The sequence below is a fragment of the Falco biarmicus genome, chromosome 2 (genome assembly GCF_023638135.1).
Source record: "Falco biarmicus isolate bFalBia1 chromosome 2, bFalBia1.pri, whole genome shotgun sequence".
Taxonomy (NCBI): Eukaryota; Metazoa; Chordata; class Aves; order Falconiformes; family Falconidae; genus Falco; species Falco biarmicus.
The window spans coordinates 12,172,591-12,188,363 of NC_079289.1; the positions used below are offsets into that span (position 1 = coordinate 12,172,591).

Genomic DNA, 15,773 nt, shown 5'->3' on the forward strand with positions numbered 1-15,773 from the left:
AACCAGCCCAGGCTGCAGCTTTCACACATCAGTTTTATTGAAATGCCGTGATGCCATGACCTTCTCCAGTTTTAGTGCAGTGGAGTTCAGTGACAGTGAGTGAGTTAAAATGGCTGGATAAAGCTTTTTTCCAGTGAAATTACAAGTTGATACACTCAGTTAGCTCTTCTGCAACACCAAGCGGGCAGCGCAGGCAGGTCACAGCTGGATGCGGAAGGGCAAAGGCTCCCTCTGCTTCTGGTTTCCAAACACCATGCACCACTTCGACTTACAAAGCAGTAAGGGAAATCAGAATTAATGTTTAATTCCTTATTACTGCAATAAACACTCTAGGTGAGGTTCTTTGAAACTGCTGTGCAGTTCCTTGCAGCAGACCTGCAGCAACATCACACCAGGACCTGAGAGGGGAAACGCATCTATTAGCACCGTTGTTGCTCAAAAGCCATTTGAACGCTGCCATCTCCCTCAGAGCCAGCCTAACATCTCTTCCTCTAGCCTAACCAATTTTATTCCAGAACATGGTGCTGCTATAAAGCAAGTAACACAGGAAACGTGCACATCCACCCCTTACTGAAACGTTAAGGGGTAAAAGCACAATTTCCAATGCCAGCCGCCCCAAGCATTATAATAGTTTCCTCTAACTACTCACAGTCCCCCCAGCCCTCCCACCCTGCACTTCCTCCCTCCCTCCCCCAGCTGCTGCAGGATTATCCACTCCTGAAGATTTCCACACAGATAGAGGAATGTATCACACTGCCAAGGGAAATGGAATCACAGAATTGTTGTTGGAAAAGACAGTCAACCTAGCACTGCCAAGGCCACCACTACATCACATCCCTACGCACCACAGCTTGGTGGCTTTTAAGCCACCAGTTTAAACTCCAGGGACGGTGACTCCAGTGCCTCTCCAGGCAGCCACTGTAACACTTCACCACCCTTTCAGGAAAGACGTTTTTCCTGATCTCCAATCCAGCCTCCCCTGGAGCAACATGAGGAAACTTCCTCTTGTCCTGTCACTTGTTACTTGGAAGAAATAAACTGACACCCACCTTGCTACAGCCTCCTCTGAGGTAGCTGTAGAGAGCAATAAGGTCCCCCCTGAGCCTCCCCTTCTCCAGGCTAAACACCCCCAGTAGTACCCCCAGCCTTCACCAGCTTCCTTGTCCTTCTCGGGCCACCCAAGCACCAACGGTTATATGCCACAGCTGTATCAACCTGCTCTCCAACTTCACATGCAGCAACAGTAAATGGTTTCAGAATGGAACTGAGCAGCCCACTTCCCGCACGCCAGCATCTCAAAAACTGTGAGTGCAGTAGGATAAAATTCCTTTTTCACTCTGAGAGGCTTACTACGTGAGGTGTATCTCCTCATAAATAGACCATAGCACACACCAAGTGTCCACGGCATCCTGCAGAGGATTTCAATATGTGGTCACCGCGTTAAGAGCTGCTGGGTTTTTAGCCATGCAAACCCTCTTTGAAGTGACCTTGAATTTCTTTATTATCAGCAATTTTGCCAAGCGCTCTCACCTCCGGACTTGCTTTGGTGGCACTCGCGTGGTGGTTCTCAGCCCTCTGACACGGGGTGATTTGGTAGCAGACACTATGGGTTAAAGAGTCAGGTTTGGTTAGCGTTAAGTAAAGAGTTAACACCACACAAGTTGGATATAAATTGCACGGTGCAGCCTTCTGTCTCCCCTTTTTGCTTGTGTGCAGAACTATCGCCTCCACACAGCTTCTGCCAAGTTACAACGGTTCTAACGAGAACTTTTGTTCCTCTGTAACTTAAGTGTTGGAGGTGCCCAAGGACAGTTGCCTCAGCAGCAACCTGCTCTTACCTGAACAGCAGAGGGGAGAGCTGTGTGACAGAGGTTAAAGCCATATTCCCAGCAGACTTCGTGCCACATCATGTGGCAATTCAAGAGTCTGATGGACTTGCTTTACGGTCATGTCCACAGCTCACCAGAAACAGTAGGATCCTAGCAGCCTTGGTAATGACCAGATACTCTCCTCTTACTGCTGTTACCAGCAACTTACATCTGGAACTTGAATATTCAAGTAGCCCATCCTTTCTCATTAGAGACCGCTCAATGCTGCCAATACATAAGCCAGGCTGTACACCAACAAGCCTAAAATCTGTTGAAAGTTCCAAGTACAGCAGAATCCCTCACAACCAACAGCAATCCTATTTAGAAACTAGTACTACAAATTGCTGCACAACTGCAATATCCATCTGAAGTATACACACACACTCATGAGTGACTCAGATAAGCAACCTGCTCTGATGCTGCCAAAATCTGGGGCGGTCATTTCAGTCGTCTCTTGCTACCAGACAACCATTTCCATACTTCTCTAGAACAGTTTACTGAGGTTTCAACCTTCTAAAGTCATACCAAGTTAACACACAAACCGTGCAGTAGCACAAAACCATCTGAACTAATAACTCTATGCTTACCTGTCAAAACAGGCTGTTATCTTCCACAGCTCACCCTCCTAACACAGCAAGGTTCCCTTTGCTCTGTATCCCAGAGCACCTGCTAAAAACAGAAAACTGAACGCACTCGCCGAGTTCCCAAGGCCAGTATCCAGTTCTCAAACTGGAACATGAAAAACAAAACCCAAGTACGCTCATATCCCAGGAGAGGACAAAAACTGTATCAGCAAAAATACCAGGTCTAGCAGACACGGCAGAATGAAAACCAACGATGCCAAATGCTGAACCTCCTGTAGCACTGGTTTTTGAACATCCCATCAGGAGAATGCTGCTGGGTGCAGATACCATACAGTGCAACAGCTGCAGGAGTTTCTTCACCCACAACCGCTCATGTTAACATTCAAGCGTTTTGCATGCACCGGTCAGTGTCTAGAGATAAGCTACACCGACGTATTCTTCATTTCACAAAAGCTGCCATGCAACTAAGAGGGAAATCAGGCTCTGTGAATTTCACCAATATGAACAGCAACAGTTCTTTAAGTTTTTATATATTCCTACCATGAAGGATTTATACTTCTTCCAGAGTATTTTGCTTGTTTTACTTCAGACCCTGGATTCTACAGAACAGAAGCCAGGAATTTTAAGCATATAGTAGTATACTGGCTGGGCTGCTCAAAAATTAACTCTTTAACACCCAGATTTAAAGATATTAAACCAAATACTGCTGCTCAGTATGAAAACTCTCTCAAGCATCTCTTGACACAACAGAAATGCAGCATGTTTGTGAAATTACTTCAAGTTGAGACAGACACCATAGTGCTGTCTCTTCTTACCTACAGCCACCAAAACAAGAATAATCACTCCTTTCTGATCAAAGGGGGAATAGGCTTGTTTTGAACCATCCAGAAAACTCAAATCACAAGAAACAGTGTTAGAAATCGGGTATCTACACAAAAACCTGGCTGAAGAGTAAGTTCAAGCCATGTAATTCAACATGTTAGTGACACCTGAAGGCCCAGAACACACCATTCTTGACTCTTACCAAGCTTTTCCAATTGAATTAATTTGTTTTTCACTTGTATCAAAAGCGTAAGTCTGTACCTAAAGGAGAACACAACTCATTACTACAGTTCTTAGGATGCTGTATTTGTCTTGCAGTTTTACCCCACAGAGCTAACTGGTAGTTCAATGGGTAAAGTGAAACCACAAGTTTATTCTGTGAGGCATTTCCAACGACATGAACCTACAGAAGAGATCCTATCGGGATAGACCTCAACATTTCTGGCACTATAAATTAAATTAACACAACAGAGAAAAATCAAGCAGACTGGAAAAGTCTCTCATACAAATCCTGCTAAGTGTCTTTTCAACTTGTTTCAAGACATTTGAGGGGAGGAGGAGGGTAAATGATACAGTTAACATTTGTGGGAAATTTGACTGAGAAATTCAAATGACTCTTCTTTGGATAAATGAAAGTTAAAATAAATTCTTCACTTAGGAGTGAACGCTGCATTAAAATACAGTAACATAGTGTAGTAACGTAGTGTTGAAACAAGTCCCTGAAACCCACCTCAGGTCAGTAAAAGCCTGATTTGATACAGACTTCCAGCCACTGAAAGCCAGAGCCCTTCAATCATAAGGAATATGCAGAACCTCAGGTGTCATACTAACCCTAGAAGGGGCTTCAGATTTCTGTGAAATGGCATCCTGCATTTCTTCTCTCATCTCCTCCGATTACACACCACCTGGAAAAGTGAGATAAGGTTACAATCTGACATGTACATGCATACAAACCAGCAGAACCTAGAGCAGTACTTCACCACCACAGGCATTCCTGACAGCTGTTTGGAATCACACTTAAAGCTACTATAATGTCTGAATATTATTTAATACAACAGCTGTTCTTAATTTCCTGTTATATTTTCAAAAGAAAGTCACATAATCATAATCTTTGCTCCCTGACACAAAATGCTGCGTGTTAAATACTCAGATGCCCAAAATGAGGATGTCATGAAAAGGACACTTGTGTAGTAGGTTTGTTCAGAAAGGCCATTCTCACTCACTCTCTTCAGAGCAGTTGAACATTTTGCCAATCATCACAACAATTTTCTCACATAATTCTCAAGTTTGGGGAAAGATAAGCTCTTGTGTTTTCTGAAGCAACACTTCACCTTCTCAGTAAGAAAAAAACAGCAATATAACCAGCCCACCAAGTTAAAAACAGCTAACCTGCAACAGGCCAAGGGTTAAAAAAACAATCTCTCACATGAGCTTACCAAGATGCTAGCTCAGACTGGACCATCGTGGATTTCCTAAAAATAAGTAAATTGTTGCATCTGAGTAACAGTTCCAAGTTTCTTCAATATCTTAGTAATTTACTAAGACTTAGGTACTTTTTACTTCTATACTCAATATGAAGCAGGCACTCTGTAGTCCAGTTACACTGTCTAAATGCTAATGCCAAACCTAAGCATTTCTTTTGAAATCGGAGCCACAGCCCAGTCTGTGACACAACTACGAACAAAATATATCTGCAATTTAACAAACCGGGAGCACTGTGGCACAGAAGGTACAAGGGAGTTACCTCGCAGAACACGCATGACATACTATTTTAAGACAGCTTACAAATATGCTCTAATAAACCATCTACAAGAATTCAACACTGCAAGTGTTCTTCTCCTACCTGCTAATTCTCCTTCCTTTAGTAGGCAGGATGCAGAATCCAAAAACATCAAAACAAGCTAATTCTTGGGATTTCACAGTAAAGTAGCTGCATTTTGATTGTCCCACTAAGTAAAAACCTGTTACAGGTCTCATTGTCACCACTGCAACTAACTTTACAGCGAGGAAAGCAGAACCTGTTACTCTTCTAGCCACGTTTTTTCAATTCGGACACACTGCAAGTTGTGTCTTTTTGCTGACCAACATGGCATAACAACTCCTCAAAATGTCTGTACAATAGCTTCTGGTTTCAAAGACCAGCCAGTTAACTTTAGAAGAAACATCACCAGATGCCATCTAGTACTTGGGATTTATTTCAAAATGAAATACTGCTTCTTTGTAAGAAGGGAACCAAAACACTAAGACTTTAGCTTTCATGATCCTCATCCAACTACCTCCACCTAGAAAAAAAAAACCATTTCCTTAATACTTACCTTTAAGCAGAGGCTTTCCACTGTGTTCCAGACAGACATCACAGGAACGCCCCTTTAAGAAGAAATATTTTGTAACAACTTCATTGATTTAGCTATACTTTTATCCCCTAATAGTTCTTCAGTGTTGTATTTGACAAGCTTCCCAAGAAGAAACTTTCAATCTGCTTGTTTCAACAAGAATACCAGGTTTAACCAGCCCAACTGCATGAAAACCAAGGATGCCAGCTGCTGAAATACTGTAGCACTGGGTTTTGAACACCCCATCAGGAAGACACCGCTGAGTGCAGATACCATACAGTAGAGAAATTAGTTTGATTACTTGCTGTAAAAAAAGTACTCGCCTGAAAGAGTCTAATACTCTTTGCTGAGGTTCAGAAGAAACACAAAGCTTACCTCTTCTGCTAACATGTTCCACTGAAACAACAGATTGGTACATCAGAAGGCTAAACGGCCATATGAATTCAAGCATTCAAAAAGTTACAGCTCCAGAGCTGTTGGTACACTCATCTGCAAAGTCTGGAAAGAAACAGACATAACTGAACTACACTTCCACAAATGTGAACATGAAACTCATGCCCCAGATTCATCATTATCTGAATGAACTGCTGTTTGAATACATGCAAATATTGTCCCTTCATATAAGTAACACAACTAATATGTTTATCAGCTGTGGGTTGCAAAAGAAGGGTTTTTTCTAAGCACTAGGTTCCAGGTTTTTGTCTACAGCAACAGACAAAAACTGAACACGTGCTGCAACAGATTGAATGCCATCAGCTTTCATTTTCCCACTATTTTTGAAACAGCATTTGAAGTTTTTTCAGTTTACTATACACTTACCATTAATAACTGTCACCTTCTACTATGAGGTTTTGTATTTTTAGAGAGGTATAGTTTGGACTAAGGTAACTGGCAAGAAATCCAATACGCTGTTGTAAAAACAATTTATGCCACGTCAAGCTTATCTAGTCCAATACCCTTAGTACAGCAATAGCCAAGTAAGATGCCCAGCTTCTGTCCTCTTAAGTATGTTCTTGTAAGGTTTCATTACTTGTCCAGCTTTAGCTCAGAGCTTCCCATAGCAAACATTTTCCTGTCCAGTAATCTTACACTGTGTTTTCTTCCATGCCATTTCCCAGACTGTCCAGAAGCCACACAAACTTGGCAACATCCTACAGTAACAAGTTCCACAGCTTTAGCCATACAGACATACAAGACTACCACAGCCTGTTTCTGTCATCCCCCCTGTTCTTGCATGTGACCTACATTAAGGTGAAATTTTACCACAGGGAAGTGATCAGAAGGCTGCAGCTGCATGATACAACCCAGTAGAGAAAGCATGTGTGGAGCACCATCAGGAGATTAAGTGTACAGTAGGTTCTCCAACATCTTCAGCGGCAAGATCCCAGGTAGTGTCCAAACCAAATTAGACAGATGAAGTTGCCCTGCAGCATTCAACATCAGGTAAAAACAAAGTATTTCTATATATAAACTTCTAAGAAAACCCTGCACTTTAATATGCAGGTATTAAAGAATTCAGTTTTTATTCAAGCAGAGCTTACAGGCTCCAAGTCTGGTCAGACTGATAAAAGAGCTCATGTTGCACTGAATTCAATACCTTGGAAGAGTCACACAGAAATGTTGCACAGCTGTGGAACATTGTAATGTATTCGCCTGAACTATGGAATACGGTTTTTTCAAAACATTTTGTTAAGTAAAGCAAGAAAGCTACCTGAAAACACAACTGAATACCAAGTAACAGCTTACCTTGCCCATCAAAAGAAGAGTGGGTACTTCATCTTCCAAAAGCAACATAAACTAGAAGACAAAAAGCAAAGGAGTAAGAATGATCAGATATGGTCACATAACTGATGATTCCTAAAGCCAAAATCTAGGTTTCAGCGATCAGTTTCACAGCTGTATGTAATAAGCTTGATTTTCATTTGTATTTATCCAGTTCTAATCAGAATTGAAATTTAGTTCATTTCTGAGTCACTCAGCAGTTGAACAGAAAAATTCATCACATGAACTGCAGAATGAGCAGGACTCCCCATACCACCTCACTATGCCTTACCAAGCAAGAACCTCACTCCTAGATCCAGGATGAGTCTTTCAAGCCAGAGTATTTCTCAGGTAGATGCCTAAAAGAGTTACATTTAGCCATTAATTTTGGACCAGTATTAAACGATCTTCAACTACTGAAAAGCAGTCTTTTCAGTCTTACTCCCTAGAGCTATCAAGTTGCAACTGGGAAAATTCAAGCTTCCTTTACAAAGATGGGGACCTTAATTCAAGCATATAAGCAATGCAACCTCTCATTACTGAGCACCTACTGTCAATCTCAGACTGTCAAATTATATTTTGAAGGAAATTAAACCAGTAGACAGCAAGTCTTTTTTCTGGTAACACCCCTGTTCGGCACAGACTACTTTTACCTGCTGGACAGCTATTAGTTTGTTGCTGACAGCAATTTGGTTATTAAGGGTATTTGAGTGATGCAGATTGATTTAAACAACAAAGTCAAAATTTCTTAGTGACTGAGTATCCTTTATTGGCAGCGCTGGATGCACGGGGGATCCTTCTGCCTAATGTGCATGTTTAAAGTAACTAATTATCTTATATTCATACAACAAAACAATGAATATTCAATTAATCCATATACATATTCATTACCTAATCCCACCTACTCTCACTTCATATGTTAATTAGCTTATCAGTCCTTTGTGCTGCTAGGGTCTTCAGGACATGGGCAGTGGGGTCTTTGGGAGGAAGGCCACAGGTCTTCCTCATGGTGTACTTTTCACCTTTTGTCTGGTATGTGATGATCTTGCCAGTTTGCAGGGTTCTTATTGGTCTGAGCTAATTTATGTCCTTGTCGACCATCTGTTTCTTCCGCTTGTTTCTTTTAATTGCTCCCTCTAGTTAACTTATAAGCAGGCCCCTTGTTAGAGAAAGTTAAAGAAAGAGAAACAGACTCCTTCTTTGATCAGTTATTTCATTATTTCTTTCAGACTATGGTTACATGACCTAATTACTATACCTACATTTTTGAGTAAATATAAGTTCTTAGCCTTGGTACAGGGTTGTACAGAGGGTTTCATAGCAGCTTTTGTTGTGCAACTATTAATTTCATTAGAATATATTTCTCATATTCATTATACTTTAACTACAAGGCTTATTCTATCCTAAAGTGAATTCATTCAGTATCAAGATCACCTTTTGGTTTTTAAATCTTGTTGATTTCCAAGTAAACTTCAAACAATGTTTTATTTCTACTGCTTCCAAGACAACCTCGTCATCTAGGAGTCAGCTGTATTCAGAACATTTCTAAACATTCACCAGTCATGTTTGCAACTGTCTAAAGCACCTTTTAGAAAGGTACTTGCAGTTGGGGCAATGCTAGTTAAGTACTATCATAGAGCTTTCATCTTCTGCTTAATCATGTCCACATCAAAACCCATTCTGGACAGAGCAGGCCAAGAGGGGAAAAAAAAGGAGTATTTTAATCCAAGATTCACTGTGCTGCTACAGTTCAGGTTATTGTATTAGAATCAGGAGCAGAGAGTTTCTTTTTTGAAGAAATTCTTCTGCATGGAATAAACAGGCAACCTCAATCATACACGTTTTGTCATCGTTCCAATGTGTTAACCACATTCTGCAATAGACTTTTGTCTAAACTGACTAACAGCTTTTGCATTTTTACTGTTGGCACTCTATTTGCATTATCTTCAATTCTGTTTTCAATCCTTATTTAGCTCTCAAAATAATTGAAAGCATAATCTGCGCTTCCTTAAGCCAAAGAAAAAATAATCTCTCAAGTACCACTCACAAAAAAGTCAGCCAGCCAAAAGGCATCCAAATTGTCCTCTAAAACTTGAGCATGTACAGGTATGTATGCAACTGCATACTTTTCTATACTGCGCTGGTGCTACGTTACAGTATTTGGAACTTGCTTCCCTATTTTTAATGACATAAATTCAGTGATCCATGGTTACAAGAATTCAAGCTGCATTTCAGTCAGATGATTCAATGGCTGATAAAGGATGTCATACTCTGGGGTACAGGACAACACAGAAGACACCTTTTAGGTTGTTTTTGTTTTTTAACTGTCTCAGACACGAGCCCAATATACTCACCTTAAACAAAATCTGACTAGGTTGCTTGGTTGGCACCTCAACATCAACTTCAGACCAACGTTTCATAACCAAGTAGGCCATGAAAAAGGTTATCTGAGGAGTGATCACTGCCACCTCACTTGTTAGTTTTCTGTTCACCAAGGTGACCCTTGCAGAAGCCCAGAGTTCTCTGCAGCATCATCTTCTTCCTCCTGTATTTCAATCACTTCAGTTGATTTTTGCCTTTGGTTTTTTTCTTTTGGGGAATTTTGCTGCTTATAATGAAAGAGCTGTTCTCCTAGAGAAAAATGGAAGACTGAAGTATTCACAAATTGAATTCTAAGAAACTTAAAACCTAAGATTTTAGTAGTAACTTTGCAAACTAAGAATTCAGAGAACTCCAGAAATCCTATGCAGTCCAGCATTACTTCAAAGATGAAAGTGTGAATCGTCAAAACAACTTCCTTTGCATTACAGATCAGGATTCACAGGTATCACAGGTAACTCTAGATCCAAGCTCAAGAATTCAGTACTCGTATACATGTTATCTACCAATTCTTTAACCTCCAAAGAGAAATAAGGTTAGAGAGCTTCTGAAGTTAAGGAATAGTACTCACCACTACTCTGGCATCAAGGTCTTCTTGATTATCAGAATTCAAGCTGTTAGCATCATCATCATCACTGAAATGTAAGAATCCAAATCAAGCTCTGTACTTTTTAAAGTAGCCTAAAACATGTTAAGTATTCTCCTACCACAACCTCTGGTTTCTCTTAACATCTATGGAAGTGCTACCACTTGTAGGTGTAAGATAATACTACTTCTACTTAAGGTTGTTCTCAAATGATAACATTTCCAACAGCAGAATTACCATCCTAACTAGCAATGCTGGCAGGGCAGAGCAGAGCTCAGCAGCAGAACAAAAATTTAGAAACAGACAATAGTAGTATTGAGATGTTTAGGATTACACAGGCAAACAAGCTACAAACCCAGCAAGTTAGAAAACAAGCAGAACACAATCAAAGTAAGAGGGTAGGCCTTAGCTACCCAGAAAATACAGGTTTCCTCCCGATATTGTAACAGAAATATTATCTCCGTACTGCCATAAAACACAAGTATGAAATGCACTTCCACTATCATCCACAGGTTTCTCAAGATAGAAAGGACTCCCTAGAAAGAGATTAAATCATATTAGTACTACGGGTTTAACAAGTGGCACGGGCAGGACTGGTTCCAAAACCCAGAAAGTCTTCCAGTGCTCATTTCATAAAAAGAATTTAGTGTCTGGATGAGCCAACTTGCATTTACCCTACAGAACTTTGTTTCTCCTGCTCTAAGCAAACAAACTAATTATTGTTACTCATTTTACAGGCTCTCCCCAATACTTCAATTCACAGAAGTTAGTAGTGTGTGTGACTACTGAAGTGAACAGTAGCTGAAAGACAGCTTTATACCTTTACGCTGTCTTTTAGGCTTTTAGTTTTAAGGTGCTGAATATATTTACATTAAGTATTCTTGCTGATTTACTGATCCCTTTATTGCATGCAAGTTAACTGTTTGCCCATAAACAAAGACCTAAGATGATACTTCAATGCTTAATAAAGTAAAAAGAAAATGCAAAAAACCAAGCCTTTCGCCTTTGTCATAAAACACCCCACTTTATTTGGAAACTATAGAGGAACTAATTTCAGGAATTATCTTTTTGAAAAAAATTCTACCACATCATTTTAATGAGCTAGTACAAATCACTTGAAGCAACGATCTGTCTCCAGATTAAAAACACCTCCCTCTATAACAAGTTCCAAGTTACATTTACAAGCACAGCTGCCTAAGTTGCAGAGTGTTTTGTTCCCAAAATAACACTTTCAGGAGCAGATATTCACATTTAGATTACACAATGTTGACATAGGTTAAAAGGACAGGAATGGAACTGAACTCCATATACCTACAACTGTCACAGTACCATATGCTACTACAAGCAACTGTACTACACCTCCTGAATTCCTCAACTGTAAGAGCAGCAAACTATACTGGTCTGGCTGGGATGGAGTTAGCATGGATCTGCAACTTAAGTAGCATTGACGCCCTCACCATGCCAGCAAACAGGCTAGGGGGTGGGGTGTCCTGCATCTACCTGTATACACACAAATGTATTTGTCAGTTAAGAACAAGAAAACAAGTTTTATACCACCTAAAACCAAAGAACTTACTTTGTCTCCTCAATTGGGGAGATGGGGCCTTCATCATCTAAATATTTGTGTTTCCGTACCAACAGACATTCTCTTTCCAAGTCTTCACTAGCCTGAAGGGCTCCTAAAGCTTTTTTAAGATGTTCTTCATATTTAAGGACTTCAATGTACTGGAAATATCCCTTTGTAGCTGCTTGCTAAAGAAAAAAAATACATCAGGTGAGGTCTTAAAAATACAACTCCAAAGCATTTTATTATGAACTGAATTGTAGTATTATATTGGCACCTGTATTCTAGCTGTGTTTGTCTTAAAACTTACAACAAAGTGTCCTGTTTAACAGAAATAAAAACTATTTCACTATTTTACTGTAGCACACCAGATGGAAGCACAATATAGCCAATTTAAAGCCACTATTTTTAATATACAAAATAAAATACAATTATCCCACAAAGTAGAAGACTCACCTCATAGCCAAGAACCATCTTTAAGGGAATATCTTTCTTCCCATAATGTTTTTCAACAAAGGGGAATCGAAAACCTCTGTCTAGAAGCCGCCTCCTTTGTTCTTGAGGTGAGGCTGTCAGTGGTGGCCTCCCTGTACGCATCTGGGTGCCCTCATGCTTTTTCTTCTTCTTCTTCTTCTTCCTCGAGCTACGCCAGAATTTCTGGTGTGCAGCAGCCTTAAACTTCTTTCCCCTGAAGTGATAGGCAAAAATGGCTTTCAAATTGAGTTTTGACTCCTGCTTCTTGGAAGTTTCCAATGATCTTACTGGACTTTGAGGGGACACAGAAGAATCTGAAGAGCTTTCATTTTCAGGTGCTCCTGCAACAGATTCAGTTTGTTGCCTTGAAGACCGAGATCTCTTTTTTTGCTTTGAAGGTGCAATGGAGCACTTAGGATGGTACTCACTACCACTAGCAGTGGAGAGATCACTGAAGAAGAAAAAAAAACACTCAAATTTCCAGGGACTATATAGTTTTATGATATATCACAGGTACTGCACATGAAAAATTCTAAGCTAGAGATAAAAACTCACATTTCTGCATCGCTGCTGTCTAGTACAATCTCAGCTGAAGCAGCTGATGGCTTGCATATACTGTTAAGCTCATCTGAAGACTCCTCAGGAGCAGTGTTTTTCTGCCTTGAACATGAACGCTCCATTCTGATATTTGTTTCCCATGCATATACCTTATACAGTTCTTTCTGCTGTGTATTAGCTCTTGGCCATCAGGATAATCAGAGCCAGAAGCCTAGGATTCATCCATATTGGTCATGTTTCAGTTTGCCCTAAAAATCAGTAAGAATTCAAGACAAATTGAAGATAATCCTATGTTAATCAGGCAACAAGCCTTTCACCACTCCACATAATAGGGTAAATTTACAAGAACAATCTTAAGCAAACTTCAGCATAGGTTTTCCTATGAACCACAAGCAAATATACTAACCTTCAGAGTAACAGTTACATTGCACTGACTTCTCTCAAGACATTCATAGCATAATTTAGGCCAGAAGGGATTTTTACAGCTCTTTTGGTCCAGTTCCTAGTCACGCAAAGCTAACTTCAAAGTTACATCAGATTGTTCAGAAACTTGTAGAGATGAGTTCTGAATGTTTTAACACTCTCCCTACTAGAGATAAGTCTTCCCTTAAATAAGTACACATAAGTATAGACAACAGCTTATACTTGCAAGTATATTTCAGTTTTAAGTCATACAAAAATTCACTGTTGTTTACATTTTTAAACTAATGTAACAGTGTTGCCAGAGAAGTAACCGCATCTTTCTTCTGTTCTTTTGCTAGCTATATGAGACCTAAAGCCTCCTGCCCTGACAATCAATGAAGCCTTTGTTCATTTATTATCAATCAACATGGCAACCAGTCCCACAAAATGTTTATGTTCAGTTGACCCTGCAAGAAAACCCAATCCACCCCTTCAGCTGTCCCAAGTCTGCGCAAAGGGACTGAAACACACAGCAGAGAAAGCTGTCCTTCCTATGTAATAGCCTCGTTATTTTACCTGCTTGTTAGTTTACTAGCCCTGTAGATCTGTACCTTTGTAATTTTAATGTGCTTTTTACTGCTTCACAAACCCATCACCACACCCATTAGTATTTCAAATGTAGTTGCACACCATTTAGCAAAGGGCAACAAAGCTGGTGAAGGGTCTAGAGCACAAGTCTTATGAGGAGCAGCTGAGGGATCTGGGGTGGTTTAGCCTGGAGAAAAGAAGGGGAAACCTTACCACTCTCTACAGCTACCTGAAAGGAGACCGTAGCAAGGTGTGTGCTGGTCTCTTCTCCCAAGTAAGAAGAGATAGGACAAGAGGAAATGGCCTCAAGTCATACCAGAGAAGGTTTAGAGTGGCTACTAGGAAATATTTTTTCACAAAAAAGGGCTGTCAAGCATTGGAACAGGCTGCCCAGGGAGGTAGCTGAATCACCATCCCTGGAGGTATTTAAAACATGTAGATGTGGCGTTGAGGGACACTGTTTAGTCTGTGTGGACTGGGTAGTGCCGAGTTAACAGATGGACTCAATGATCTTACAGGTCTTCCCCAACCTAAACAATTCTATGGTTCTATGAATGGCGATTTCTGACAGCAGCTTGCACCTATACCCTTGACAAACTGTGAGCACACCACTAACATCAGTTCACCTGATGCTGGGAAAGCTCTAACTCAATAGCCAAAGCGACTATTAGGCAGGTATTTGTTTATTCACTGCTGGGTGCACTCCTCCTAACATGCACACCCACTCAGCACTTTACTAGGAATTTATATAGCATAAATATACATATTCATGGAAAGGACATACACAGTTGTAAGATTTCTGGGAAGAGGTGGAACATTTCCCACAACACAGCCACTCCTTGGGCCTGTGCACTGTCTCCTGGTGGTCTTCATTGAGGGTCTTGAAGACGAAGGCTCAAAGTCTTCCTCTACGTTGAGCTTTTTACCTTGTCTGTCTTCAAGGTGGTTGTCCAAACCACAAAAGCCATTCTACCCAGTGTACCTCCTTATCTTAACTACAGCACTAACTTCTCTGGCTAAGTCTGTCCAAGCAAGGACAAGTTCATCTAGACAAATAGTTTCATGCTCCCAATGCCAACTATCTTGTCCTCCTCTTTAACGTTTCTCATTATTCACAACCAAGGCCCGACAAACACAATGCCCAGAAGCAGAACAGCCTGACATCAAAGCAGGAATACATGAAATAACGGCACTCAACACAAGCTGTGGCTGGTACTTACAATTAGCTGTTCAGCATCTGCAGCTGTTTAAGGGATAACACCTCTTATCCCTTAAAAAGAAAAACAACCAACATCTTACTGGCCGGTTATTTTATACGGGGTTCTTTCCTCCCAAAGAGCCATCGATTACTTCGCCAACATCTACCCCTGGCTGACAGGCGGCAAACATACCGCTCGCCTTCCCCCCGCACCGACCTCGGCTGCGCTGGGGCCGGCGGCACAAGAGACATTTTGTTGGTGGGCACCCACAAAATTACCGCAGGCCGGGGAACACCCCACCGGCAGCGCTCCCGAGGATGCCCTCACGCAGTGCCGCCACACAGGCCATTCCCGAGGGCAAACCCAGCCGCGGCCGGCCGGCCCGGGCCGCCAGCCTGTCCTGGGCCCTTCCCTGCAGATGGGCTCCCCGAGCGGTCGGTCGGAGAGGGGGCACAACCAAACAGACACCACCACGACTCTTCCCCCCTCATTCCTGCCACCCCAGCGGCGGGATGGCGGCGGATACCGAACGCGCACTCACCTCAGCGCCCGCCGCCTCACGCCTCTCCGCCCCAAAAGGCGCGAAATGGCCGCCCGACGGGTTAAGTAGCGCCGGGCTCTCGCGAGAGCCGCACGGTCCGACGGGAGGGAGGCT

At 41.5% G+C, this 15,773-nt stretch overlaps 1 protein-coding gene and 8 non-coding genes across 10 annotated transcripts; all 9 read right to left on the reverse strand.

The window, feature by feature from the left end:
- Nucleotides 1–13: 13 nt before the first annotated feature.
- TAF1D (TATA-box binding protein associated factor, RNA polymerase I subunit D) lies at nt 14–15,725 on the reverse strand. Of its 2 annotated transcripts, XM_056328652.1 has the most exons (17): nt 15,660–15,725; nt 15,140–15,189; nt 12,927–13,177; nt 12,354–12,822; nt 11,910–12,085; nt 10,319–10,379; nt 9,723–9,999; nt 7,661–7,727; nt 7,354–7,404; nt 5,983–6,105; nt 5,590–5,641; nt 4,711–4,746; nt 4,106–4,179; nt 3,477–3,535; nt 2,456–2,537; nt 1,531–1,603; nt 14–398 (listed from the first exon to the last, which is right to left on the reverse strand). In XM_056328652.1, the coding sequence occupies exons 3-7, from the start codon at nt 13,049–13,051 to the stop codon at nt 9,925–9,927; spliced, it is 906 nt and encodes a 301-aa protein (XP_056184627.1). In that variant the 5' UTR covers nt 13,052–13,177; nt 15,140–15,189; nt 15,660–15,725; the 3' UTR covers nt 14–398; nt 1,531–1,603; nt 2,456–2,537; nt 3,477–3,535; nt 4,106–4,179; nt 4,711–4,746; nt 5,590–5,641; nt 5,983–6,105; nt 7,354–7,404; nt 7,661–7,727; nt 9,723–9,924. The 2 variants fall into 2 exon arrangements, with proteins under 2 accessions (XP_056184627.1, XP_056184626.1); XM_056328651.1 differs by lacking the exons at nt 7,661–7,727; nt 9,723–9,999 and having other exon boundaries at nt 10,319–10,382.
- On the reverse strand, nt 1,360–1,489 carry LOC130145338 (small nucleolar RNA SNORA25). Its single transcript, XR_008820488.1, has one exon. It is a non-coding gene; the product is annotated as a small nucleolar RNA SNORA25 (small nucleolar RNA).
- LOC130145335 (small nucleolar RNA SNORA8) lies at nt 2,651–2,790 on the reverse strand. The gene has a single exon (XR_008820486.1). It is a non-coding gene; the product is annotated as a small nucleolar RNA SNORA8 (small nucleolar RNA).
- On the reverse strand, nt 3,580–3,711 carry LOC130145342 (small nucleolar RNA SNORA18). Its single transcript, XR_008820492.1, has one exon. It is a non-coding gene; the product is annotated as a small nucleolar RNA SNORA18 (small nucleolar RNA).
- On the reverse strand, nt 4,469–4,541 carry LOC130145334 (small nucleolar RNA Z40). Its single transcript, XR_008820485.1, has one exon. It is a non-coding gene; the product is annotated as a small nucleolar RNA Z40 (small nucleolar RNA).
- LOC130145340 (small nucleolar RNA SNORA1) lies at nt 5,234–5,366 on the reverse strand. Its single transcript, XR_008820490.1, has one exon. It is a non-coding gene; the product is annotated as a small nucleolar RNA SNORA1 (small nucleolar RNA).
- LOC130145336 (small nucleolar RNA SNORA8) lies at nt 5,753–5,891 on the reverse strand. Its single transcript, XR_008820487.1, has one exon. It is a non-coding gene; the product is annotated as a small nucleolar RNA SNORA8 (small nucleolar RNA).
- LOC130145345 (small nucleolar RNA SNORA40) lies at nt 6,215–6,341 on the reverse strand. Its single transcript, XR_008820495.1, has one exon. It is a non-coding gene; the product is annotated as a small nucleolar RNA SNORA40 (small nucleolar RNA).
- On the reverse strand, nt 7,545–7,616 carry LOC130145347 (small nucleolar RNA SNORD5). The gene has a single exon (XR_008820497.1). It is a non-coding gene; the product is annotated as a small nucleolar RNA SNORD5 (small nucleolar RNA).
- Nucleotides 15,726–15,773: the final 48 nt, after the last annotated feature.

What these genes read in the sequence shown, in the direction of transcription:
- TAF1D (XM_056328651.1), bottom strand. Translation starts at nt 13,051, where the DNA reads ATGGAGCGTTCATGTTCAAGGCAGAAAAACACTGCTCCTGAGGAGTCT. An exon ending in TCCCCAATTGAGGAGACAAA is followed by an intron (nt 10,383 to 11,909) that starts GTAAGTTCTTTG and finishes CTTACATTTCAG; the next exon opens with TGATGATGATGATGCTAACA. An exon ending in CTCTTCTTTTGATGGGCAAG is followed by an intron (nt 6,106 to 7,353) that starts GTAAGCTGTTAC and finishes GTTTCTTTCCAG; the next exon opens with ACTTTGCAGATGAGTGTACC.